This window comes from Paralichthys olivaceus, chromosome 12, assembly GCF_024713975.1.
Source record: "Paralichthys olivaceus isolate ysfri-2021 chromosome 12, ASM2471397v2, whole genome shotgun sequence".
In the NCBI taxonomy this organism is placed as follows: domain Eukaryota; kingdom Metazoa; phylum Chordata; class Actinopteri; order Pleuronectiformes; family Paralichthyidae; genus Paralichthys; species Paralichthys olivaceus.
The window spans coordinates 19,614,339-19,642,273 of NC_091104.1; the positions used below are offsets into that span (position 1 = coordinate 19,614,339).

Genomic DNA, 27,935 nt, shown 5'->3' on the forward strand with positions numbered 1-27,935 from the left:
TGGGTGTGTAGTTTTATTGTGCGAGCACTACAGAGTATACATATCTTTATGTTCATCCAGAGGCTGTGTTGGTGTATGTGTGGATACTAACGGCATGGCAGACGGTTTTGAGAGTGTGCAGGCGGTCCAGAGCCTCCTGGGGCTTGGCCAGGTACTGGGGAAGCTCAGCGTGCAACAGCCGCATGGAGAATGGCAGCATGGAGCCTGCATGGGGGGGAGGGGGGGGAGGGAGGACAAGAAGAAAACAGGAGACAGAGGGACGAAAATGTGTGAGGGGAAAAGGGGGAAATAAGAAACAGGGTGGGATGAGGACATAGCAGGAGGAAGAGAGAGGGAAAAGGGAGGGAAGGCAAGGGAGAGAGCCAGAAAGACACAGAGCACGAGATGAGAATATAAACCCATCCACCCACACACAGACTGCACACAGCCCTGGAGGCAGGAACCTACAGATGGCATTGAGCTACGTATGGCTGCTTATTAAACCCTCTCATCTCTCTCTCTCTGGGTGTGCTGCACAGCTCCATCACTCATCTCTCTGCCTCGTCCCTCTGTCTCTAGCTGCCTCTACATCATTCACACTGCCTCACTTGCACGCACGCACACACACACACGCTCCAACCTGAGGAAGAGCCTATATTCAGGTGAGTCCCCAGGCTTTGATCAGGGTCTCTTTGATACTGCCTGATACAGTCTATGTATCTCTATTTCTATCTAAGCCGTCTATCTGCTTGTGCTTTCTATCTTTCCTCATCATCAGAATAGAATACACACTCTTTTTCCCCATTAACCTGTTGTCTGTACGACTGCTCTCTGTTGCACTGTTTTATCTTCATACTGACGGGACAGCCCTTTTATTCGTTCCCTTTTCTATATTAGCAAGTTTCATCAGATTCAATTTCCTACTTTAAAATATCTATGAAAATTAAATGTTTGTGCGACTTGGTAACAAAGAAAGAAAAAAAAACCCATGAAACCACAACCTTGTACACAAATTAACAAAATACCATGTGAGTTTTTAACCAGTACATGGGTCACTTAGCATTGGTGTGATGGACGGGTGATTATTTATTTTATATCTTGTCTCTTTTAACGCATATTGCACATTTATGTACTGAAGCATATGGGTGATGTGATTCACTGGAACTGCAGGGCCCGGTCACATCAGCGTTATTGTGAAATTTTGGAGTAACAGAGAATTACTGGATTTACTTTGGCGAACTTTGACACACATCGTCCAAATTGCTGGCAATGGACAATGAAAAATTTTAATTGCATTTTCTTGGATTCTCTGCAAGAACAAAAGGCTGATACATCTGAATATCGTGATGAGATTCATTAATTCGGCGAGAGGTTTCAGCACACGACAAGTAAAATATGGTTGTTAATGTGAAAGTTAGACAAACTGTGACATGAAATCACTGATCTACAAAGTTGAACTACTCAAGTTCTATAAACTCTTTGTACGTCCTGAGGATTTTGTCGTTCTGAGGTGACGTGCTCTGGGACAGTCTATTGCTGTGAGCTGTTGTTTGCAAAATGGACTCTTTCAAAGACTTAACTGACCAAAACCTGGGAAACCAACCTCCCCAAAGAGAAGCAGTTCCAGCCATTGCATTAAAAAGTTAGAGTGATATACTGTGTGTATTGAGAAGTATATAAGGTCTATGGTCCTCCAGGGATGTTATAAAAACTGAAATGGCCATTGATGGGAAAAAGGTTCCACACCTTTGATTGAGACCGCAACATGAAATAAGTGTAAACGAATGATAGAAATGTACTGAACAAATAAACCAATACATACAATTAATACAAATTAAAAACAATAATTAAAATTTTGATTGGATGGTGGGTAATAATATATTTCTTGACTGAATTGGATTCATCGGGGGGGGGGGGGGTATGAACTCACCCTGGCTGGACATCACTAAGCTTTCAGTGCCACTTATTTTAGATGCAATACAGTTGGTGGCAAGTCAGTGACAAACTGTTTTTCAAATAGGTAATGGTGGCAAAGAGCTAGACGATAATGTTACGTCGGCTGCATAGACCTCTACAGGATGGGGCCACTGAATTGAGACAAAGCTATCGATTACTTTGGTGAGAAACATTAAATGTAAAACTGCACAGGGGACCTTTAGATTCAATTTGAATGTTCTTGAATTTTGAGTCTATGAATTTCCCCGGCCTTGCATGTGCATCTTTTTGTTTGACATTAAACCACTTGACTCTGATTTGTTAGAGTACAGAGAGCGCAGGGGTTATTTCAACTAGCTGTTGAATAAAGACACAATCCCTTTCTCAAAGAAGCTGGGAATGTTCAATTTTGACTGTGAGCACATTTTATTTCACCTACAAGGAAACTCATGCGTGACTTTTTCATTGATCTAAATATGAAAGGAATCTGACCTGAAAATAAAGATAGAGCTAAAAAAAAAAAACACAGCATGAATGAATAATACTTCATAGGCATGTGGTAAATGTGTCTTTTTATCTAAATCAGAGTGAACTTTTCATTTGGCAGACAAATAAATAACCAAAAACGATTCTTTCAAAAAACGATCAGTTGATCTTGATTCCAGATAGAGCGACACACAAACAAATGCCTCTTATGGGAATCAAGACTTGGGCCAGAGAAATGTTTCAACTTCTAACACCAGGCCACACAACTTGTGCCAGTTTGTCTGCGAGCACCTAGCAGGGCACAAAGCATTTAATACTGAGCAATGGAAAGTCAATTGGTGCTCTCTTTAGAAGGCTGTGCAGTGTGGTGTAGCAGTGTGTGTGTGTGTGTGTGTGTGTGTGTGTGTGTGTGTGTGTGTGTGTGTGTGTGTGTGTGTGTGTGTGTGTGTGTGTGTGTGTTTGCAGCTGAGTTTCTGCCTCTGTCTTCACTGTAGTAGCCCAAGGGGCGAAGCAGATCCAAAGTAATGGGAATACATTAGAGAGCAATTCATGCAGTCTAAAAAGAAGAAAAACAAAACCAAGGAACTGCTGGAGACAAGTGGAGTTGTTGGAGCTTCTTGACGATACAGTCTTATATCAAGCTACTGGCAGAAACTTTCCTTTGAATATTTAATAGGATAGCGGTGGTATGCTTGTGTATCTTTAAAAAAAATGTGGGTAAGATGCAAAATCCTTTTCGAGACCAGGCAAATAACACATTCCAAATTCACAGATGAAGAGTTCCAGAGCAGCTTTTCAGTACAATCACGAACAGCACAATTCAACCCTCAGTTGGGTCTCCATGAGAATTCACAGAGCAGATTTTGCAGAGAGCAACATGAAAACCATGTGTGATTTTTACAACGCAAATCCCTATATGAGAGTTTCTGTGTAATCAATATAAAAAGGTGCTCCTCCTACATAAGGGTCAATCATAATAAGCAAAAACATGGGGTTTTGTGCAAGTGGTGTATGTGTGTGTATTTGTGTTTATGTGCATATATACCTCTCCTCCCAGGGTAAACAGCAGGATAGTACTCGTAGTAGAGATCTGGATGATCCAGGTTGCCAAAGGGTTCAAACTCCAGCTCAGCATTTTGGAAGAGGCTCAGCTTGGTGAGAAGAGCCAGCCGCACAAACCAGAGCTGCAACACACACAGAAGCACAACTCTCTTTCTTGGTAAAATGTAGAAAACTTAATTCATGTGTAACGAGAAGAAAAATAAAAAATGAAATACTTTCATCCTGTGTGGTCACAGTTGTACTGCCCTCTGCTTGTATGCTATTTGTAATTTTGTCAAAAATAAGATAGTAATTTTCAAATTACGACATTTGCTCTAAAACTAAAAACATTATTCACTCAACTTGGTCAAAAGAAAACCATTACATAATGCAATAATGTGATAAAGTACAAGGACTTTGAAATAATGTAATATAATTTTTTTATCTATGATGTAAAATATTCATTTTCTCATCTATAAAATGTGGAGAATAACAATGAGAAACAGAAAGAAACGGCTTTTGTTTCACTGTGGAAATGAATGAAAAGATGAGCGACTAGTCAATTACTACATAATGTCCCTCAGGTTTACAGTGGTTTCTAAAAGGTAAACATAAATACCTAAAGGAATACTTTCACTGTGAAGCTTATTGAGATTAAGTGATGCTTTTGTTGGTATTATTTCTAAAGTTTGGACAAGTACAGAGTGATGCGGACCACATATTTAATGCAGTAAAAAAGATGTAAAAAAAACAAACTGTAATATATAACAAGAGCCAACATGGTGGACTGATCGGCAGTCTCAGGCAGGGATGGCTTATTCAGCGATCCACCTTCTGGATAAAACACCATTAACAAGAATTAAATGTTCTTACAGCAACACTGATAGAACATATAAAAGTATACGATTTCACTTGAAGGGGCAGCTGTTTCAGACAAAGAGAAGTTCATTATCAGCACTCGTTTGATTAATTATATAGTGGTGTAAGGTTATTTAGGTCCCATTAGCCTTTGTGTTCTAACAGTTTCAATTCTTCCCGGGGTAATCACTTCATTGTTGTCACAAAAATGATAACTCTCCTTCACTGGTGGTTCATTCATTGTGCTTCCTATAAACCTCCTTTGAGCCCAGATCTGGTCAGTCAAATCCAGTTGCTGTTATACTTGATCGTCTCTTACAAAGACCTGGTGGTTTGCCATTGGGTCCACACTCAAACTCTCATTTCTTTCAGGAGATCAGTGATGGATTTGACCACAAAACATATGCAAGTCACCGCCACCTGCACTCTACAACCTTGATGTCCTGCTAGACTCTCAAGCTACAGTGATCTCCCCAATGCAAAGGGACAGCAGGAGCAGGTCCGGACTGATTTTGTTGACATGATCTCTAGCAGACAGATATGCTTCTGGTCTAGACCATCTGCATCCAACAGTTACTGGCTGTGTCTAACAGGTAGAAAGGTAGCAGGTCATAGTTGGAAGCTTTGGGGATTGAGAATGTATAGAAAGTGTCCCCATACGTCCCAAACGTTTGCCATTCAGATCCCCCAAATAATTATTATGGTCTGGCCAGGGGGCATTATGTCAGCCCTGCTGGACAGCATAGAAAGCACTGATTGGAATGCTGCCTCTTTGATTCAGATCAGTTCAAAGAGGCAACTTCCTGTGGGGACTGTATCGATCTAGAGGCATACACAGAAACTCTGACAGTCTACATCAATATGTGTATTGATGATGTCACAGTCACTAACACCATCACCTTAAGGGCATATCAGAAGCCATGGCTGACAGCTGAGGTCCGATCAAAGATGATTCTTTCAGATCTGGGGAGAAAGCAGCCCACAGAGCAGCAGGAAATAAACTGCCACATGGTATCAGGAAAGAAATGAGATAATCAACTACGACTTTACTGACAACACAGGACAATTTTCAACATCCAAGCCATGACTGACTATAAAGCCCTACCACAGACTTTGGATATTGATACCTCTTGTTGAGATGTACAGTGATAAATAACTTGCAGGATTTTACAGGTTGATCAATGTGCAGGGGATGTTGACCAGGTTCTGCATGTGACTAGAGACAATGTTTGGAGTACACTTTCCAGGCTCAACCCTCACAAAGCAGCGGAACCAAACAGAATCCTGGTTCATTCCATCATGACCTGGCTAGACAGCTGGCGAATGTCCTCACAGACATCTTCAACAAACAGTCACCCCCCCCATGCTTCATGTCAGCCACCTCCATCATCCCAGTCCCTAAGAAGTCTTCCGTGTATTGCCTGAATGTTTCCCACCTTGTGGCACTCACATATGAAGTGCTTCAAGAGGCTGGCACTGCAGTCTCTCAATCTCACTTGACCTCCTCCAGTTCGCTTACCACTCCAACTACTCCACTGAGGATGAGCAAATATCTCCCCTCCAACCAGCCCTGTCCCTATAACATTTGATGAAGTTCAGCCAATTGGGCCTCAACACCTCCTCATGAAACTAGGTCCAGGACTTCCTCACTAGTGGACCACAGAAAAATCAAATTGGCAGCTACACCTCTATCGTGCCCACACTGAGCATCAGCCCTCCCCAGAGCTGTGTACTAAGCCCACTCTGAACACTCAGCGCCTGAAGTATGACTGCACTGCTCCATCCAGCAACAAGTGCATCATTAAGGTTTCTAACGACACAACAGTGGTGGCCCTTATCAGCAATAATGATAAAATAGCTTACAGAAATTAGATGGACCTACTGGCAGTGTGGTGAAACAAGTTTGTCATAGAAATAAAGGAAAATAAAGGCATTTATCATTGACCTAACAAAAGACCTCTATGGCCACCACTTGCCCCAGAGAAGCAGACAAACCCGAATGTTAAGCACTGATTTTTTAGTGTGTGTACATGGGAAAGAGAGGGAGAAAGAGAGAGAAAGAAAAAATGGAACCCTACGATGAAATTTTACAAATTTTATATGTAAAACATTTCATTATCAATATGTTCTTGTCAATATTGATATTGCGGTGGACTTCCACAAGTAAACTAACCAAAAACTATTTTGCACAATTATGTAGTTGTAACGCCAGGGGACATCAGTTTAGTAGATGATCTTTCATCATGGCCCAACATATTCAAGTACTCATTACAAAAAAAGAGATGTGTCCACCTTCAAATGTGGTTTAAGTGATTGGATCTCAAAGTGTCTTGGGTGTATTCACATCTGTTCTGAAAGCTGTCTATTCGTGATCGGATCACCAAAGATGTGAAATGTGAAAGTTCAGGCAGGGCCAACAACAAGTAGACTGCTGGAAACACAGAACAACGGAAGGATGAAGAGAAAGTAACTGTCATCTCACCTGCAGTGAGTCGGTGGTGTGGGAGGTTGGCTGGCCGGCCTTCCCGTATCCCTGACCATGAGCTGTCAGCAGCCGGCCTGTCAGATCTACCGCAGCCCGCCAGTTCTTACTAGTCTGCAGGGGAGAAGAGAAACAATAAATCTGAAACACACACCACGACTGACTGATGGAAACATGGAAGAAGATATATGTCTAAAATATACCAATGTTTTTTCAGTTGTCATGTTTACAAACACAGTAGTATATGTATATTTAGTATCAAGGACCTTGTTTCGAGTGCACTTCTCAAACCGCTTGCTGTGTTTCTCATCAACGATGGAGAAATTAGATTTTCTTTTAAAACCGGGATCTTATTTTCATGGGTTTTCAATCACGAGTGAAAAAAATAGAATTAATCAAAGCACTGCTTGGTTCCAATGTGTTCAAGAATCGTTAGAGATATTTCTCACATGTAGCCAAAGAATATTTATCGATGCCATGATGTTTTAAGACAGTGTGACTATGACAGACTGGACAATTGTCAAGGTGTTTGTAGGAGAAAGACAGCAGGGCAAGGATGGACACAGCTCTACAATGAAATAAGATTTTACTCATTTGAAATCATAAAAAAGACGATCAATATGTGGTGGTCAATGTTGTTTACTGAAGCTTTAATACCAAGTCTGCAAAGTGTAATCAAATCACACACACTGTCATGGGTCTATTCTGGGCACATTCCAGACACTGCTACAGATCTCTTAACATTTCATTCATTTCTTTGAGACTTATCCTTGGTGAGGGGAGTCCTCAAGGTAGATTTCACAACAACCCGACCATGACCCTAACCATCACCTCTCTTTCTCTAACCCCAACCTTTACAATTAATGGACTAACGAAATCAGTCTTTTCACAATTGGTTTCACAGCTTTTGTCTGAAATTGCACAAGTGGTCCCCAATTGACTGGTCTTTAGCTTAAAATGTGTCCCCAAAGGTAGCCTGTAACAGAACACCTCCCTCCCTCCCTCCCTCCCTCTCCCTCCACACACACACACACACACAGATATTAGCAGCATCTGCTTCCACAGGGGGTGGTACAATAGGTAAGTGGGGGGCAGAGGTGGGAGAGGGGTGTCGAGTCACCCCACCCCATCAACACACATGACAAGGTCGGTTTGCCGATTGGGTCTGAAGTGCAGTGCCATTCATCACAGCCAGGGAGGTAATTAGGAGAGAGAGGAGGAGGAGGGAGAGAGAGGGATACTTTGCATAGTCGTAACACAAAATTCATCTCTCTCTATGTTGTTGTTATCCTCTCATCCTCTCTCCTTCCCTTCGCTTTTCTCTCCTCCTCATGGTTCTCCCATCCTTTCCTCTCCCTCCATCACGATGCTTCCACTCCTCTTTCCTTCCATCTCTCTGTTCTGCCTCTCCTCTCTTACCGCTGTCATTGCTTCCTCCTCTATTGCTGCTTGCTACTCTCCCCCCTCTTCTCCTCCCCTGCCCGGTGCCAGTAGCTGCGCTGCCTCTGAATCTTCATTAAGGGGGGAAATGAAGCTGAAAACGAGGAGGCAGCCTGGATGGCCAAAAGCAGCTGCAGTCACTCACACACACATATCCTACAGTACTCTACAGTAGACCGCTGCACTGCCACAGGGCACAGGAAGACAGGTGTGCAAGTGTGTGTTTCTAAGTGTCTATGCGAGACTAGGATACAGGAAGGAAATGAGAACAGCCATGAAGTACAGTAGCTACACACAGACACACACACACACACACATAGACAGACAGACAGACAGACAGACAGACATAAGGAGACTCAACAGAGGATAAGCAGCATATGGATGAAAAAAAAAAAATCTAGCCCACATGTAGTGAAGGAGCAGAGAAGTCAAAGTTGGCCATAGTGGAAGGAAGAACAAAAAAGGAGGAGCTCTGGGCCAAAAGAGTTGGATGGAGAAAAAAGGAGCAGTGGGTAGCAGAGCAGAGAGAAGGAGATGAGGGGAAGAGAGCTGAGGGCCAAGGGAGATGCAGAGAGGCACCACGAGGAGCCGAAGTAAAAAAAAACGACAAGGCTGGAGAAGTGAACTTTCAGCTCAGCCTTTATGTAACAATGCAGCAGTGCTGCTATGCATGACTGTATGGAGATATTATCTCACACCAGGTCTTGAATCAAATCAGTCCAAACGAGAAGTCTAGTGTAATACATGATCTATAAAATGAATAGACAGCAGATGGTCTAAGTGGTTCCAGCGGTGATATTCTATGACCCGAAGTTCAGGGGTAAGTCTCAATTAAAGATAGTGTCTTCAAGTGCCCTTGAATGTAATAATGAAGGATGTCTCAAGTGTCATCTCAAATGATGAAAAGGAGAAAGAACAATCAACGACTGGACGGTGCTCAAGATGCATCTATCGTTATGGATGTTTTAGATCTCCAGCTGTCAGCAAACATTAAACTGACTGAAATTCATATTGTTTGTCTTTTTCATTTCTAATCACATTTTTCCACAGGTCCAGTGGAGCCTGCCTGAGCCACACAGCCAGGGTGAAACCATGAAGGGCCAACCAGTTAGGTTCTCTGCTTCAAACCAAACGTTGCCTTGTGCTTTAATGATTGGCTCAACAGGTGAGGTGGCTCGAGACAAAGCTGCAGTTTTAACATTTTCTTTTGTCAGGAGACTCTCTCTTTTATCAGGGTTTGTGACTTGTTAGTTTCGTGGCTATGTTTGTACTTTTTCAACCTCTCCGTTTATTAGTAATTTCCAGGAAACTGCAGAGAGGCTTTTTAAAATCATTGTGTGACTTCAATATATAGTATTTGGTTGATAAACAGATTGTCCCAGATCATCCCTGACCAGTAGGTGCCAATCCATCTCTGTAGAGTTATTTCATTGTCTAAGTAAAAACTCTGACATGCTGCTGGTCCAAGGTATAAATCAGAGGATCACAAATTTTTTAAAACAAACAATAACATTTCATGCCAATCCATCCAATAGATAGAACTTAATCCACGTTTAAGAATTTGCAAAGTGCTTTTCCCAGGTTTGAATGATTTCAATTAACACAGAAGGCAAGTGGTAGGAGAACAAAAAATAAAAAAACAATAGGCCGATTAATAATTTAGCTCAGCTAAGTGACTCTGCAATAAGGCATAATCAGATCTCCCCAAATCAAATGAGGGGGAATTACTGTGATGATTTATTGCCAGTGAAATTAAATGAGGAATTGAGTACGGAGGCTTAGTGAGAGAAGTGTGTGTTGGGATTGTGTAGGCATGTCTATAGCGAGGCAGTGGGGAAGGGCCATTTTCATTTATTTGTAGTTGGTTGGTAGTAGACTGAACTTTTTTTCTTGACATCAGACAAAAGGAAGGAGCAAAAGAAAACGGGATAAACTGATATGACCTCACTGACAAAATAAAAATTCACTCATTATCTACTCACCACTATGCAGATGGAGTGTCTATAAGCTCCGGTATTCAAATTTGACTTGAAAAGAGGTCATTTACACGTTTTTAGACAAAATGTCCTCTGATATCCTCCTGTGGAGGCACGTCCGGGAGTGGGTCACAGGCTAAAAACATGGTGTAAATGACCTCTTTTCGAGTCGTATTTGAATGCCCGGGCTTACAGGCACAAGAGCAGACACAAGAGCAGTATGGAGGCATTTTATGTTTTTTTACATTTCAAGAAGTGGTCACCATTTACTTCAATTGTATTGGATTTGACTGCAACCTGTTTACCTCTGAAACTCCGAAAGTGTTTTTTGGACTGAAACTTAACCCACTCTTCCATCAGCATAGTGATGAGTAGATAATGAGGGAATTTTCATTTTTCGGTGAACTATCCCTTTAAGCTATAAGAACTCTAATGAATTCACTCATCAGGAATATTCACCCATAAACAGATGAAATGTAAAGACAGCCTGAAGTACGTTCATCACTAAAAAACAGAATTTCATTGACTGTTATTAAGAAGCTTTACTTCAATAGTATTACAATGCTCCACACACACTCCTACACACTCACACCCACCCACACAAATGTGTGCATGAAAAGTGTTCATAAAACAAAATCCATTATCTCTCTCACACACACAAACACATACATAATTAGTCTTGTCATACTTTTAAAAGGGGTGAGGCTTTTTAATTGTGTGGAAGATCGCAAGTTCAGTGCACCTATCCTTTGGTGAGTTTGAAAAAGGAAAAACCTGCACAACAAAGCTTGATGAACAAACGAACGCCCACTTGTTCTCTCTCAAGACCCGAAGCCTCCAGGCGAATCAGACATAAAAAGGCTAGCACACACACCAGCTTTAGTTAATACAGGGATCTCCAGTGCGTCTTCAATTAAGACCTGGCATTTTGAATTACAAAGAGGATGTGGGAAAAATATTAGTAATATGCAAAAAGTGCATACCAGTGGGTGACAAACTTTACTTTGATGCCTTACAGTTCGTCTACAACCAGGACAGAATGTCGCCCTCAAGCTTTAGGACTATCTGCTTGGCTACTGTACTGATATGAACTTAGCAGAGCAGCCATTTCCTCTCCCACAGGCAATCGCTGGACTCTTCAAACAGTATCACTCAGAGACGTTGAGATACAAACCAGCATAATATATTATGTGAAAACACCATTGTAGCTCTTGGCTTATAAGAGAACTCCACATAACACTCCCTAAGATGGTTCAACTCAGCTTCCAAGTTCTAAGTGATGCTCCACTGGGTAATATCAACCACTGATTGACTAGTGGGCAACTGGATAGCTTTTGATGGTTTGGTTGTCAACAATAACAGCATGTCCCATTTCCTGTTTCCTCGGAGATGACAGCTTAAGACAGCATTCGAGATAAGTTCTGTTTCAGGCCTGAATCACATTCAACGACTCACTTACACACACAGTAAGTTTTCCCAGGACTACAAGAGCTGAAGATGCTGACAGATTTTGGAAAGACGCTGATCGGCCAGCAACATTTAGAAGGTGAAGATGAGTTGTCCGAACACATCTGAATGGAGAAGTGTCAATACTTGTCCATGAGGTGATATGGAAAGGATGGAAATGGAGTCACAGGCAATTATTTTGTAAAAATAAAAAAGTGACAGAATTGTATTAAAAAAAGATTGAGAGGAAATTTCAGAGCATGCATAACTTATCACCACCTTTTGGCAGTAAAACTAAATGTTTGGTTCCAGTACTCAACTCCAACATCAGAGAGGTGTGGGGGAAGGAGGTATAAAAATGTTATGACCATTTCAGATGCACTTTGATTGAAGTCAGGAGGTTGTATGATGACAAAAAAAATAAAAATCTGCCAAATAATCCAAGTTTTGCTCAATACCTGACTCAGGAGCAGAGTTTGTATAACTTAACTATTTTCTGCTTTATATATCGATACCCAGTAGGTGATTTGTTAATATTTACCAGGAGGATTGGTCGCTCTCTCTCATGAGGGTTGGTTGAAACGATATGATACATTTAACAGGTTATCTACAGGAACATTTTGGTGAAAAGGGGACAGCATCCCCACTCGTCTGCTTGCATCATCAACTGTCTCTCTATATCAGTAGGTTGGAACACTTTGGTCCAGCATGAAATTCTTCAGCAACGATTGGAATGATTGCAATGAAATCTTTAGACATTCATGGTGTTTAAATGATTAAGTCCGCTAACTTTTGTGATCCTCTGACCTTTCCCTTTAGTGTGACCAGAAAGTTTTCATTTATGTTTTTTAACTAAATACCCTGGCAAGTATTGGATGGAATGCCATGAAATGTTAATAAAAACTGTCCTATGTTAGTGTTGAGTGCCAGACAAGTGGCATATTGTTTGTCAGGCCCATAAGTGCCATATTATTAATATGCGTATGCCCTTTAAACAAAATGGAATGGAAAACCCTCAGGCACATTCTTGATAACTAGAACTTGCAACAGTTGAGTAACAAATGTGCAAATACATATGATAGGAAAGACAAACTAACAAGCTAAACTTCATCCACACAATAAAATCGGTCTGATATAATAGTTGCAGCCAACGTAAACAGAGCCGGGTAAGAACAAGCACCACTAAGGTTTAAACATGCCCTTCAGCACTACAAACGCTGATGGTGCATTACCCACAGCTCAGCCTGCAAGTGTAACTGGTGGAAGAAATGACAGCTATGTAAAAAAGGTTATGATAATGACGAGTAAAGGTTACAGCAATGATATCAAAGTGCAATGCAGCAGCTTGGTTGTTGCAGTGATTATGGGGGTGTGTCTGTCTGACCCAGCCAAGGTGGGTCTCTCTCTCTCTCTCACGTCTCTCCACACACACACACACACACCAAGACACACACATATATGCTGGCCTCAGGCCCAGACAGCATCATGCTGTGGGAGGAAAGACAGAGTCTCCGGTGGGAAGTACAGAGGGAACAGAGAGAGAGTGGAAGACAGAGATGAAGGAGAAGGAGGCAAGGACGGGTAGGAGGAGACACAGAGGATTGGGGGGGTGGGTGATTGCTAATGAGAGAGACAGATGAGGCCAGCCCAGGGTGGTGCTGAGCCAGAGATTAGACCACTGCTGACCACACCACATCGAGGGCAGGAGAGGAGACAGAGGTCATATGGAAGACAAAGACAGAGGGAGATGGAAGGCCGATATATCTAAATAAACTCGGTTCATAGAACATCCAAAACTCAATAAACAACATTTTCTGAAAGAAGTGGTTTTGTTTTAAAGATTCTGCTTTGGTTCAACTTAATCTTTATAGTTTATGATACCACCGTAATCAATAAAGTATGATCTAGGACAGGATAGCAGAACAGCATCACAGTCCAGTGGTGCCACACGCAGTCAGACAATCAGACAGTGTCCTAACCTTCTACTATAATATATAAAATCACTGCAACGCAAATACAATAAAACAGAGACAGCCAACTGGAAAACCTTCAAAAGAAAAAAAAAAAACAACTATGATTCTTCCAGTAAATTTCACATGAAGAATGCAGCAGGAGAATGTCCGGGTCAACTCATTCAAATTAACACCAGAAAGCAAAGTGTTTTGTTTACAGCACATTAACCTCAGGCCTTATCACCAAAAGCTCTTGGATTTTGTCGTCTTTCCAAGTTGACGTCCTCGTCAGTGTCCTCTGTGTGTATGGCACCTCTTACTAAGAAATTTTAAGAAATGTAGATCATCCCTTCAATGAGGATGAATAATTACTCAATTAGAGACAGTTAGTGAATAATTTAACAGTCTAACAGCTGTAAATCAGTCCTCTGAGTCAAACTAAACCGGTTGATAAAAATGTGGCCTTATTGTGTTTACCTAACTGACAAAGACAACACTGATGAAATTATCAAAGCCTTGTGGAAAACCTGATGAAAATCAAGACAAAATGTCTGCATGCAAACATTTAATTTCAGTGCATCCAAAGGTTTATTCCAATGTGTCTCTAGAAAGTACTTAAGGGATGCAAGAAGGTAACACTGCCATTTTCTTCAGTTATTAATGCAAATGAGTACAGTAGTTTTGCAAATGCAGTAATTTCTCCCATTTCTGCATACAATAAACTCCATTATTTGTTACTTCTGAAACTATCTATCCATCAATCGATAAGATCGACAGACATTCTTATCAACAACAATTATGATATCGAGTAATCATTTATCAAGAAAACATAGTAAACATTCTCTGGATCCAGTTCCTTAAATGTGCAGTGGGCTGAAAATAATAATATCAGAATAATTCATAACAAAAATAATCTTAAATTGCTTTAAATACGATGAGTCAGAACCTGAGAATGACAAGAAAGCAGAGAGCACAGTGTGCTGGTCCAACTATTTTCCCAAAGATGTATTGAGATTATTTCTTAACATCCTTCTCAGCAGTGTGTTACAGTGCTACATTATGTAGCACTCTCACTCTACATGAAGATTCATCAGAGAGAAGCACTGAGTGTGTTTCTGTGTGTAATGGCAGCTCTCCTCCAGAGCCCTAGAGGTGTCCACATTTACCAGATGAGGGACACATACAAAGAGATAAAAGAGAGAGAGAGAGAGAGAGAGTGAGAGAGAGGGGGAAGAAATTCAGCCTCTTCAAGTTGTATTCAGTATACATTGTCATTCATTGCATTAGTGTACATGTGGGATTCTGTATACGTATAAACAAGGGGAGTATGCGGTGGCAGTGGGTGCAGTCACACTCTGGCTCTGCAGCATGACTCATTCTGCCAGCTCATAGCAGAGCTCCGCAACACACACACACACACACACACACACACACACACACACACACACACACACACACACACACACACACACACACACACACACACACACACACACACACACACACACACACACACACACACACACACACACACACACACACACACACACACACACACACACACACACAAAGCAGAATGAAGTGACTGCTGGTGTCATCCTAGAAAAAGGTTGTACAAAAGATAACCAGAGCTGACATGCAAATGTGGAAAAACAAGAAACATGTTCTACAAGTGTTAACACATACATGTACATGATAACCCTGACATGTGAAAACAATCACACACAGAAATGACATCTCACATACACACCCTGCAGGGCTCAAAATTAAGGCTTGTCTTCTCATCTAACACAATTTGTTTTTTTGTGGGACAATGTTGTCCCAAACATGTTGAAAGTCACAAATAACAAATACTATGTCACTCATTCACCACCATACCCACTATAGGTAAATTATCAAAGTTGTATAGAATATAAATTTTTTTTGAATAACTACTGTGGAGCTGCAGAGATATTTTACAATGCTAAGAAAACTGATCACCGGCTGCTGATCCTGTCGTTACTACAAAATCTTTCCTCAACAAGATGATTCTTTGATTATATCAACAAACCAGGCAGGCAGCTGAATCCACTAGAGTCTGATACAAGTAAAAAGAGAGTTTTACAAGGGAACTGATTGTAGCACGGTACCTTTCATCCTCAGACATAATCTGCCTCTAAATTCAGCTTGTGTAAAGGGCTGAAAAGCATCTTAAAATGAGGTACCCCTATACAATATAATTTAGACTGCTATACTATCCAAGTAGAGGCTGGTATCATTTGCAGAAGATTACCAACTGACCCTGTGTTTACTTCCTTCACACACAAAGAAACAGCACAGAAGAGCGATATGAGACAAGATCTTAGAGAAAAGGAAAGAGAAAAGGTGACAGGAAGAACAGGTAAACTACAAAAAATGAACCTGACTGAAATAAAAGAAAATCCAAAATGTGAATGATTGTTTTTTGTCTGTCAAGATATTTCTCTTCAACGGGCAGTTTTTATGTAAGATCCTTGAAGGTAATTTAGGAACAGTACCTCAAATTATGTTGTTTGTCGGAGAGCAGAAGCAAGGTTATCTTTCTGCTGCAAAAAAGTAACAATAAAATGGACCTGGGTGTGACATTCAGCATAAGGTATTCAAAACCACACTGAAAAAATTAGACCTGGAACTGGAGGAGAAAAAGAGGGATGTTGTAGGTTGTTTTTTTTTTATCAGTCATTCCAAACTAAATCCCTGGATAACTTACTAGATAAAACTCTTAAACTAACTTGTAATCTAAACTAAATTGAATTGCACTATTTTAAAGCAACACTATGTAAATTTTACTCAGCAACAGCGTCCTCTGTCACCATGTGTGGTGAGTAATTCTGTTGGGCTCTGTTTCCAAGTGATAAAGTGGTTTTCATGTAGAGCAAAAACAAACTCGGAGCTCTGACTGCAGTGTCCCACTCACTGAACTGAAACGCAACTGAACAGTGGATATAACCCATGATCCTCATCTTCCAAACACTGTTTAAAATTCTTCACATTTAAAAAGTTTCCTCGCTAAATATCAGAGATTAAAGTTTTTTTTTTAATGACTTCGGCAGACGATTCTTTTTTTTTTTTTTTTTTTGATTCATAAGTTGCCGATGTTCAAATTAAACTAGTTAAAATAATCAAGAAACCTAAATCTAATACATAGAACTTCGTACACATGGTGGTGTGGAACACACACAGCCCAAAGTGTGCCTGTGTGTATGCTCCAGGGTCAGGTGAAGTCCTCCTCTCACACAACATTTGCTTTCTATTTCTTTTTTGCTTGTCATTCCATGACATCTCTCCTGTAGGCCTGTGTTACCTTTTTGGCTGTCTTTCTCCTCTCCTCTTCCTCCAGGGAACCACCCACACCAATTGGCAGACAGTGTGATCCTCTTACACACACGCACACAAACGCCATACAGTGCAGTTGAATGCAAGCTTAAAGAACCATCGTGTGTGTGTGTGTGTGTGTGTGTGTGTGTGTGTGTGTGTGTGTGTGTGTGTGTGTGTGTGTGTGTGTGTGTGTGTGTGTGTGTGTACAGAGTCCAGAAGGCTCTTGAAATATGCACACCAATCCTATGCATAATACATGGGCACAGCAGGGGAAAAGAACTTGTGAGCCGAGTGGATCTCCACCTCTCCACTCCAGCCCCCCTCCTCCTCTCCTCTACCCCTCACTCCATCACGCTGTCTGCTGCTGCTGCTGTGCATATGTTTTAAATAACAACCATCTCTCAGGGTCGTTTGTGGGTCAGAAATTATGATGGAGGGAAAGCACGGGGGCTGGAGAGATGGATGGAGCTTGGTAGGAGAAGAAATATAAGTCGAACAGAGACGAACGATTCACCGTTTTCAGTCGGCTATAAAGCTGAACCACCCAGCAGTTTGAGTTAAGTCACTGACTGTTGGAAAGGTCAGACGAGCTGCAGACACCACAGGATGTTAAGCTGTAGTGACCTACATATGGTTCTGTCATTCACCTCCAGAAAATCATTAAAGCACCTGAGTTATTAAGACTTAAAAACGGTCCAAATGTAACCTCTTACTGTATTTACAATGGGTTTAAAAGCTTTTGTTCTAATTGACTAAAGGTTGTACTTGATCGGAGTTTCCGGTTAAAATATATATATTTTTTTTTTATTAAATGGTCAGCATTACTCATACTGTCATCATACTTTCATCATTACGTCTTAACATTTTTTTTCATGGCCTCTGCTCAAGCACAGTAAGATATAAAATATGAATGTGTGTGATACATTAATGTTTGGTGGGAAATGTGAACCGTTGTTAAAGTTGTGGTGATTTAACACTTTTGCCCAATTTGTATTGTTCATCTAAATGTTTTTGAGGTAACTGCACAAAATTGTCTCTGTTATGAAATCATCTATTAAAGGTCCAGTGTGTAGAATTTTGTGATATCTAGTGGTGAAGTTACATGTTGCAGCTGAACACCCCTCACCTCACCCTCTCCTTCCAAACATGAAAAATAACCTGTGGAAGCTTCAGTTGTCATAAAAACTCAAAAGGTGTTTAGTTTGTCCAGTCTGGACTAATGTAAAAAACATGGCGGCCTCCGTAGAGAGGGTCCCCTCAATGTAAATATAAAGTATTTAGATATAAAGGGCCTTTTCTGGGGTAAAGAAAACTACAATTCATACAATTTAAATGAAACGAACTGGTGAAAAATTCATGAGGATTATTCTACATTACATTTCTGCCAATAGATCCCTTTCGCCTAGATCTTACACACTGGACCTTTAATATACAATTTGGGCTGAACAAGCTAAGAAGCTTTTAACAAAACAATCTCCTCTACTGAGTTGCTTGATCTGCTAATTCCAAGAAAAAGAACAAACTGCCAAACTAGCTAGTTTGTTTCAACTGTATGCAAACCTCACAAATCCAAAAATAACAAATGAACCAGAATGATTGAGTGCATCCCTCCGCCAAGGCCCAACAGTCTCCTTATGAAAGCGCACTTCAATTCAATAGCTCTGGATTTTTATTTAGATCTGCACCAACTTTCACAGACTCAAATATCAGTCACCTAAACATGTCAGATTTGTTTTCCATCAAGATCCATTAATTAATCTGTGAGAATTCACCGAATATGTTGAAAAATGCCATGTATTGCAAATACATCCTGGATTTGCTCCCTGATCAGCACCAAAACAGAAAGAGTTTATTCCTGACCCATACCACATCCGACAAAACAAGCAAAAGGTGAAAACATAACCTCCTTGGCAAAGATGAGTTAAATGAATGAAAATACTATGATATTAAAAAGACACTGTTTTCTTTTTTTATTATATATCCGGCTTCATTTCACACTGAACACTGATCCTCAGAACAGAACATCTCCGGGTGACACATGCACAAAAAAGTACAGTGAGTGACTTACGATGAGCTGTTTGAGGCCTGTGAACGACTGCTCCACGGAGTTGGCGTTGAGAACTTGACGCTTCATGGCTGCCTGTTCCCCCAGGAAACGAAGCATTAGGTCTTTCACAGCGTCGCCCTGCATCAGAAAACACACTCAAGTTCAATATAATGCCAAATGACACAGCAGAATACATGGAGAGCCTGGAGAGTGTTGCCATGCTGGTGTTTACATGTGTACTAACGCGCGATATCAAAATATCGGATCATGAAATGTTATTTTGAGTTACTCTGCGGAGTGGAGTGTGATCTGGTCGTCCCTGAGTTTGTTCCCTAAACTCGATCCTCTAATCTTGGCGGCCTATCAAATAATATCATTCAGGCTTCTAGGAATTTAGAGGGTAACGCATCACACTTTAAACTCTCCTGCTCAATTCATTACCGGGACAGAGGCGTGATCACATCACCCCGGCTCTTGCCTCACTTCCCCCGGGATCTACACTCCCCGTTAGATTTCAAATTGATTTTAAATTTTTATTGCTCACTTTTAAGACCTTAAACGGCCTCAGCCTTTAAGTGCCTCTCTGATTTACTAACCTGGTGTGTGCCCTCTCGACCACTGACATCCATGGATGGAGCTCTGCCTGTTACTCTCTCAGACACAATAAGTCTCTTCTTTTAAATCACTACTTTCAAAAACCCGTTTAAAGAGAGCTTTTGTTTGGCAGAGGATTTTATTTATACTGTTTTATTCAAATTGCCTTGTCTGGTTATATTTACTATGTAACATTCCTAGGAAAAGTGCAATATAAATAAAGTTTATTTTTATTATTATTAACATTATATTATTATCACTATTGTTGTTTTATTGTAAAAACAGTAACAACCCCTAAGAGGAAAGGAACAAAACAGACTGGAGTATCATCTTTAATCCAGCTTTAGAGTGGATCTAATTTGTTTGTTGAAAACAGACAGTTAGTGGGCCAAAACAGCAAGATGACGGAAAATCGCTTCAATTCTTATTCATTTATTCAAGCAGACATTCAAACACATTCTGGGGGGATAATGAACACAATCAGAGCTGGGAGGTGGACGCATACCATAAGAATCAACCAAATAAATAGGTACAATTGTTGCTTCATCAGGGCTGTTATTACGGATAAATGTTGCTTACAGGCTCCAAGGATGTTTATGAGAAACTAACATGATAAGGAGGAGCGTGGAGGGAGCGTGGAAGGAGAGTGAAAGGCCAAGTGCATGCGTGCCAAGTGCAACAGGTAACTGTCTTCTCACTAATAAATAGTAATATAATCAGTATCTGGGAGCTGTATGTGAGAACGCAAATGTCGGAGTCAGTTGCTCAATAAAGTCTCTATCTATTTATCTATCTATCCATTGTACACAACTGCAAAAGCCACAACACCGATGCAAGGGTCTGAGTTTTGTGTTTTTGTGTGAGATGTCTCGACCACCTGCGCTTTTCTGAAAGTTGCATTACGGGAAATGTAGCAAGCAGTTTGTTGGGTCTACAGAGTAAAAAAAAATTCTGATGTCTGCATAGGAATGATCACCCTTCTTTTTTTTAAACCTGTCTCTTGCGAGTCTATATACTATACTATATATCCACATATAACTTTTTCGTACTTAATTGATTTTCAAGTTTTTAAAAACAACCCCTTGGGGCTTTTATATGGGAGGCAGAGTGAAGGAGAAAGATGAGCCAGAGGGGAACAAGATTAAACCTGAGGAGCAGAAGAAGAAGAGACAAGGACAAGAGTAGAGGAAGATGAGTCAAAGGCCTGAACACTTTTTCCCCTGTCCTTACCACTTCTTTCTTTACCCACACCCCTCTCCCCTTTACGTCACACCTCTTACCCTTTATTCCTCACACGTCAACCTATTGCCTAAACGAAAAAGAAAGAAATAATTGGTGTCTGTGGCCCTTGCAGGACTGTAATAAATAAAATGATTGGTTGGCGTATCAGTCTTTTTTCAATGAAGAAAACAATTTTGTATAAATTCAATTAATTTGATGATTTCTAAAAAACATTAATATTGAGAATTTGTACAGTTAAAATATGTTCATATTTAAGTATATGGACTGCCATGACCTGGGGTCAGAAGTTTATTTTTAATGAGAATTACACAACTGTTTTTACAGGCTGAGTTGAAGACTCCTGATGAGTAAAGTGGACTTCAAAGCAGTGGTAGTTGGTTAATACGGGGCGCCTCCCCCCTCCAACATCCTGAGACTGAAAAGCTTGTTTAACAATGTTAAACATAATTTAATTATATATTAATACTCCAGCATTCAATGTAAGTTGATTTCAAATTGTATTTGGTTCATTTCAAGTGTGGGGTAAAAACCTAAAACATCTCTGCAAACTGCATGAAAGTTGCCACAGTCACAATGAGGCAACCCTTTCAGAGGCTACAGGACTGGCATATTGTGTGTTGTATTGTTTTTGTTGAGTCTGGCTAGTGGAGTGTCTCTGTAAAGGGGAAACTTTCTCTCAGGGCTTTCTAAACACATCAGTTGTAGTATTTTATTGCCTACGTGCTTGTCTTACCTGCAGGTTGTCAAACTTGAGTCCTGGCATGGTAAGTTTACTGGTCTCCACATAGGCTGGGCTGTACTGCTGAGTGGCCACAGAGATAAACGCCTTCCTGGTCTCTTCAGATGGCAGCCAGGCATCATGGCGCCTATCCACCTCACTCAGGCTCATCGCTGTTGCAAACGGGTCATCATTGCCCGAGAATACAGCTTGGAGCTGGTTGAAGGGCTTTGGCTGAGTGGCTGGGGCTGAGGCAGTTGGAGCGGGGACAATGTGGGGTGTAGGAGGTTGGGACTTAGTGGTTGATTCTGTAGGGACAGGGCCAAACACTGTACTAAGGGTGGGAGTACCAGAGTCCAAGGGCCCTCCAGCGGAGGAGATTGATGAGGAGGTGGAAGAAAGCTGGCGCTCAGGTGTCGGGGCTATGGGTGCAGGGCTGGCGCCTGGAGGGATGTCCGCATTGGGATTCGAAACAGAGATGAAGTCAGAGGGGGCAGTAAATGAATCAAAGAAGTCCGAAGCTGGATTGGTCTGTCCATTGTCAGTGAAGAACTTACTGAGGCTGGGGCTGGGCTGGCATACAAGGGGGGCTGTTAACTTGCTGGGGGTCACAGCATCATCACCTCCCCCACCACTCCCCATGCTAAAGCTGGGCGACTTGATGAGGGTGGGTTGGAAGCCATCAGGCACCAGAGACTTGGGCTGGGTGCCGTGGCTGAATATGGTGCACACTGGAAGAGGCTCGTGTTTTGGGCTCGTCCCTCTGGCTTCCTCTGGTGCTGGATCCTCACTTTGAAGGTCACCCTGTGGACCCTGTGTGTCACCCTGAGGTGAAACACAAGCCACAGCATCCTCTTGTGAGTCTGTCTGATAATTTGTGTCCTCTTCTTCTTCCTCCTCAGAAGCCCCTCCCTCCTGTTCCTCCACTAAAACTTTAACATTAGTTATATTCAGTCCAGTTTCACATAGTTCCTCCTTGTCTCCTGCGATCTCTACTGCATTCTCCCTTTCCTCCTCCTCCTCCTCCTCCTCCACGTCCAGAAAAGAGTCAATGGGAGCCACATCATTCTCCTCACTGTTGTTGGGCGAATCAGAAATCATGACGCTTTCCATCATCTGCTCATTTAGCTTTTCCATCAGGCTCTCTGACGGTGTGGCAATGCTGTCCTCCTGGGGAGTGGCAAACTCCCCACCACCCAGGTCGATGCTGTCCTCCTGGGGCAGGACGTTGTCTCTGGAGGGGGTCTGACTGGACGCTGGCTCCGGGGGGACTGGAGCGTCGTTATTTACATCCTCCACAGAGATGTCCAAGGTGACTGGCCGCTGAGCAGGAGCGTCGCCACTATCCATCTTACTGACACTGGCAATACAAACACAGGAATTTACCTCAACATGGAATTTTAACAGTGACTATTCAATATCCTTCACAACGCTGCCTTGGTCACTTCCTGTCATTGCCATGCTAAATCTTTCCAACCCCTTCTCGTCAGCACCGGGCTGCAGGTTCAGAAGCAGAGTCACTTCACCCCGGATCAACTCAAGCTTTCGGCTTCATCCAGAACGAGCAGTTAATCCGCAAACCTGCGATTATTGTCTGATTGTTATTAGCTACCATGCTACTGCTACATTAGCCGGTGGCTAAGCTAACCTAACTTAGCAGCTGGTTGCAGATGTGTCACACACGCGTCACTGAGAGCTAGCCACGCTTTAAGAGCAGCGGAACATGTCGCTATGCTAACCACAGCCCCACACAATGACAGATGAACAATACAACACAACAACGGTGTTATTTTACCGTACAGCTGACTGACAGCTAGAGAGGCTCCCCGGGAAATCTACATGTACGGTGGCTCACAGCTGACACGCTTCACGCCGCCGCGATGTTTGGTATTCTTAACGCCCTCTACGCACTATTTAACCGTATAAGCAACGTCGCATGAGTGCCGTTACGTACTTTACCCGCGCGGTTCCGCTTTCTCCTCTTTTCGAATCGCGGAAGTGCAGCTCCTGAGCTGTGTTGTGTTTTCTGCCCGCAGCACAATTACTCCTGATATTTATTTCATGTCCCACCGCGAGACGACGCTTTTAAAAGAATAAGGAGGTGCTTCTTTTTCTAACGGAGGCAACATGGAGGACGACGCTCCTGTCATCTACGGTCTCGAGTTTCAGGTACATGATGCTACACTGACAGCTAACGTTAGCTCAGCTCTATTACTTTGTATTACAGCCCTCACATGAGACATTCTTAGCCTTTCTCCTCCGTGTCACCCTGTTACACCAATACTGTTTGCATACAGGGATGTTTAACTAAATATGACCTCATCGTAGTATTTATTAGCAGGTGTTCATGTGAATGTACAGTCATGTACTTGTGTATTTACTTTGCAGGCACGAGCTCTCACTGCTCAGACAGCTGAGACTGACGCCATCCGTTTCCTCGTGGGTACCCAGTCTCTGAAGTTTGACAACCAGGTGAGAGAAACACTCAGTTTTAAATATAAAGCCTGATGGACGTTTGCAAACAGGGAACCCACTGTTGTTACTCATTTATGTCACAGTGGTAGTTTGTCCTGTGCAGCTGTTTGATATTTGTCTCTAGATAATAAGTGTTGTGCAGCCATCCTGCTACCTGCTGCATTGTTTTCTTCTTGAGAGATGCATTGCACTGCTGGGTTCAAGAGCTGCAGCTGATGATTATTTTCATTATCAATTATTTTCTTGATGAATCCATCAGTCGATTGGTCCATGAAGGGTCAGAATGAAACCACTGATTAAAGATTTAAAGTCTCTGATCAGAAGATTCAAACATGGCTGCAGAGTTTAAATGGTGGTCCCTGTTTATTGTGGGTTAAGGGCAGATGATTTAAGCCCTATCAGACAACTTGTGACCTGTGACTGTGGGCTATACAAATTGAATTTGATTGATTGATTGTTAATATTGCTATCAGTTGAAGTTTTTCTTATGAACATATACTGTATATATATAAGTGTAAATAAGAGGTTAAGATTTATAAAACATACTTAAGTTTGACAAAAATGAGCTACATTTCATAGTCTTCCACATTTAACTTTCAGTTTTGCATTTTGCTCTTAGCTAATGTTTTCAGCATCATAAAGTCCCAAGTTCAAAACATTGGCCAAAATGGGGGTTATTATTTTTTTTAATGGAGAGCTGCATTTTTAAACAACTGCAGGTGATACATTTCTTTTTTTTATTCAGTGGTATAAAATGAAATAAGAGCAATTTCATCTGGGAAAGGATGTGACAAAGTCATGAATAACTTCGTCCAGATTACAGGCAAACAGACATGATTTGGTTTTTAAAATATCTGTTAAATGTTAAAAGCATGACCAAATAACCTCTATCATCACACTCAGTTTTAAAATTCAAATCAGAGTCAAAGATGATTCTTTCATTTTTTTGAAGAGAGCATGTCAACATGAAGCCAAGATTTTCTTCTTGTCCAATGTCAAGTTGAAAAAGCCAGTCAAAAGAATTAATAAAAAAGATTAGGATTCCTTTTTATTGTCCCACAATCATGCACACACAGCACTACATGCAACATGGGGAAATTTGACCTCTGCATTTAACCCATCTGGTATACACAGCACACACGGTGACCACACGGAACAGTGGGCAGCCATGAAGGCGCCCGGGGAGCAATTGGGGGTTCGGTGCCTCAAGCTCATGCTGGACTTGAACAGGCCACCCTCCGGTTCCCAAGCCAAGTCTCTAGGGACTGAGCTACTGCCTCCCATCCCTTAGACAGTGTGAAAAAGATTTAACCTACGACAAATAAACAAGCTTTTATTCGGATCATGTTGCAATCTACCTACTTATTCCACAAACTTCTGTCTGTCTGTCTGTCTGTCCGTCAGTATGTGGAACACATATCTTGTGAACCATTCATCTTGTGTGTGCAGATGATAGTGTCCCAGTGAAGTGCAATGTCAAATTTAGTGGGATTTGGATAAGCAAAATGTTCAATATTGATAACATTTGAATAAACAGGCGACCAGCGTGCTGGGGTCAGTGGGGGTGGGACAGCCCACCTTTACTCTGTGGACCAATTTGAATCTGGTTCAATGTCACTGGATAAACTAGCTCAGCAGTCTGCTTATAATATCTGTCCACTAGATCATTTTAATATTTTCATTTCCACAAACGCGAACTCGTGCTGATCTCCATCATGGCAGCAACATAGAGTCACTTCCTCGTTAGTATTTTTTTTAGAAAGTAAAAGCACAACATTTGTCTTGTTGCTGTAATGCTTTATATCAAGCTGAATTACAGAGCTTTTATTTTCAAAAGTTGGGAATCTGGGTTGGTTGTATCGATTGCTTAACAGACCTCTGAAATAGCCAGCATGCAATTTATGAAAACAAAAACAACAGCAGTCAAGTAGATTGTCCAAATTTCTATATGAGCCACACATGCGAACTGTAAAACTGCAAATTTTGTTTAATTTTATGAAAAACATTGACTTAAAAATCTGTGCAAATGTGTTTAAGTTTCTAAGAGCTCTGTGTGATATGGCACATGGGCAGATGAGTAGTTGGAACAAGGATATAGTATTACAGTTGTAATCTCTAAAATAAAAAGAAACATTCAGAAGCTGGGAGAAGGAATACAATTAATAAAGACATTCAATTAAATTGAATTGAATTGATTTGTTTGTCAACTAAATGTTTTATCAAAAAGTCTAAACAATGGAAACAGTTAATAGATGCAGTACAAAATAATTGAACTGTTGAGTCTACAAAATGTGCAGATGACTAGAGCAGTATCACATCACAATTTCCCAAAGTCCAGACACAGTTAACTTGTTTTGTTCAACCAATCAAAGATATACATTTAAACTGAAGAAAATTACGATGATTGATCCATTGACTTATTGAAAAATGACTTAAACGATGATTAATTATCAAATTATTGTAATTGCAGTTGACTTTTCTGACTGTAGAGTAATGAATTAATCAACAAGTTAATTCAGCATCAAAAGGTAATAACTAATCAAAGTGGTTGTTGATTAATAATGTGTTGATTAATAAATTAACTATTAGTTTCAGCATATACACATACATCAATGACTGCACTGAAGCCATTGTCATACTAATTAATTGACAGATCTGTTGCACGTGCATCCGTGATGTATTTACACGTGTGGCTTCTCAACAAAGGTCTGTAGTGAGGCTTCTGTGCTTTGTGTGTCTGTGTCTGTGTGTGTGTGTGAATGAGAAAGAGTGAGAGTGTGTGCATGCATGCATACATGCATGCAGAGGTCATTACAGAGACAGATGACAGAAACAGTTGGCTCTAAATGGGGGAAGAAATAATTAGCTCTCTGAGAGCAGGAGGAAGAGAGGGATGGAAGTGTGTGTGTGTGAGAGAGAAAGAGAGAAAGAGAAAGATTTGTGCCTTGATAAAAAAACAGCCAATTTTCTGGCAGACCTCAGTTTGAAAACTGGGACTGAATACAGATGTGTAATCCAAGTTTTATGTAGACAGTCCAATACTGTGCTTGTTGTGATTGGCGACAATGCATCCCAGTTGATCTGTGTGATTGTTATGCACTGTTAATATGTTAACATGCTCCTCCTAACACTTTCCTTGTGTGAACACAAAGCTCAACCACAAGAAAACCAAAGACATGAATACTTGACAGCCATGTTCTTGTCCTGGTATTTTCGGATTTAAATAGTAAGAATAGTAAAAATTGCTCGTTAATTCAGTGCACTCGTTGCTTTGAGGCAAAAACTAACGGTGTGATTTTGTGTCAGATGAAAGTTGATAATGTGAGAAATCATCGGTCGTCGCTCTAAAGAACAGATTTGCCAATCTAGCTTTTTGTCTCCTCACATTGATTCTGATACTGTTTTTTAATTTGACTCATTCACTTCTGGCCAATATCACTGAAGGAAATTAAGAACAGATTGAGTCAGGGTTAGGGTTCCTGCTACCTGTTACATTGTTTGTCTGCATCGGTCTTGTCAAATAAACTAATAAATACAACAAAAAGAAATTCATACACATTGACTGACGGCTGATATAGAGCGTATAATAAAACAATGCCTGCAATAGTCTGCATTAAGCCTCAGTATGTGTCTTGACTAATACTGGAGTCTTTTTGTCTGTCAAGATGGTGACCATGCCAGATAAAGCGGTTACAGTCAAAAATTCATGGCCCAGAGACATGACCGACTTCATGTTGCTCCCCATCAAATCACAGTTTCCCATCTTTACCGACCTCTGTGACTTCACCAGAAAGGAGGCATTTGCAACTGACTTCAGGGGACAAGAACGTAAACATGGTGAATGAAGTGGTGTGTATAATACTGGGTGTTTTGTGCTTAGAAAACCCTAAAATCGTTCCCTCTGTTTCACAGTTCCACCTTGTGACAC

The 27,935-nt window shown here is 41.2% G+C and overlaps 2 protein-coding genes across 4 annotated transcripts in view; one reads left to right on the plus strand and one right to left on the minus strand.

Annotated features, from left to right (window-relative positions):
- trappc12 (trafficking protein particle complex subunit 12) overlaps positions 1-23,460 on the minus strand; it is a 30,866-nt gene extending 7,406 nt beyond the window's left edge. The window contains exons 1-6 of one of the 3 annotated variants that reach the window (XM_020084963.2): positions 23,328-23,460; positions 21,548-22,892; positions 19,000-19,116; positions 6,782-6,895; positions 3,446-3,584; positions 92-204 (exon numbers count right to left, since the gene is read on the minus strand). In XM_020084963.2, the coding sequence (XP_019940522.2) occupies positions 92-204; positions 3,446-3,584; positions 6,782-6,895; positions 19,000-19,116; positions 21,548-22,882 (1,818 nt within the window). In that variant the 5' untranslated portion in view covers positions 22,883-22,892; positions 23,328-23,460. Of the gene's footprint in view, positions 1-91; positions 205-3,445; positions 3,585-6,781; positions 6,896-18,999; positions 19,117-21,547; positions 23,019-23,327 lie in introns of those variants that run through there. The other 2 variants (XM_020084964.2, XM_069535611.1) reach the window with 2 other exon arrangements.
- Positions 23,461-23,503: 43 nt separating this feature from the next.
- The window catches only part of eipr1 (EARP complex and GARP complex interacting protein 1), a 51,356-nt gene continuing 46,924 nt past the window's right edge, over positions 23,504-27,935 (plus strand). Inside the window, exons 1-2 of the mRNA XM_020084965.2 lie at positions 23,504-23,701; positions 23,921-24,004. Of these exons, the coding sequence (XP_019940524.1) occupies positions 23,660-23,701; positions 23,921-24,004 (126 nt within the window). The 5' untranslated portion in view covers positions 23,504-23,659. The remainder of the gene's footprint in view (positions 23,702-23,920; positions 24,005-27,935) is intronic.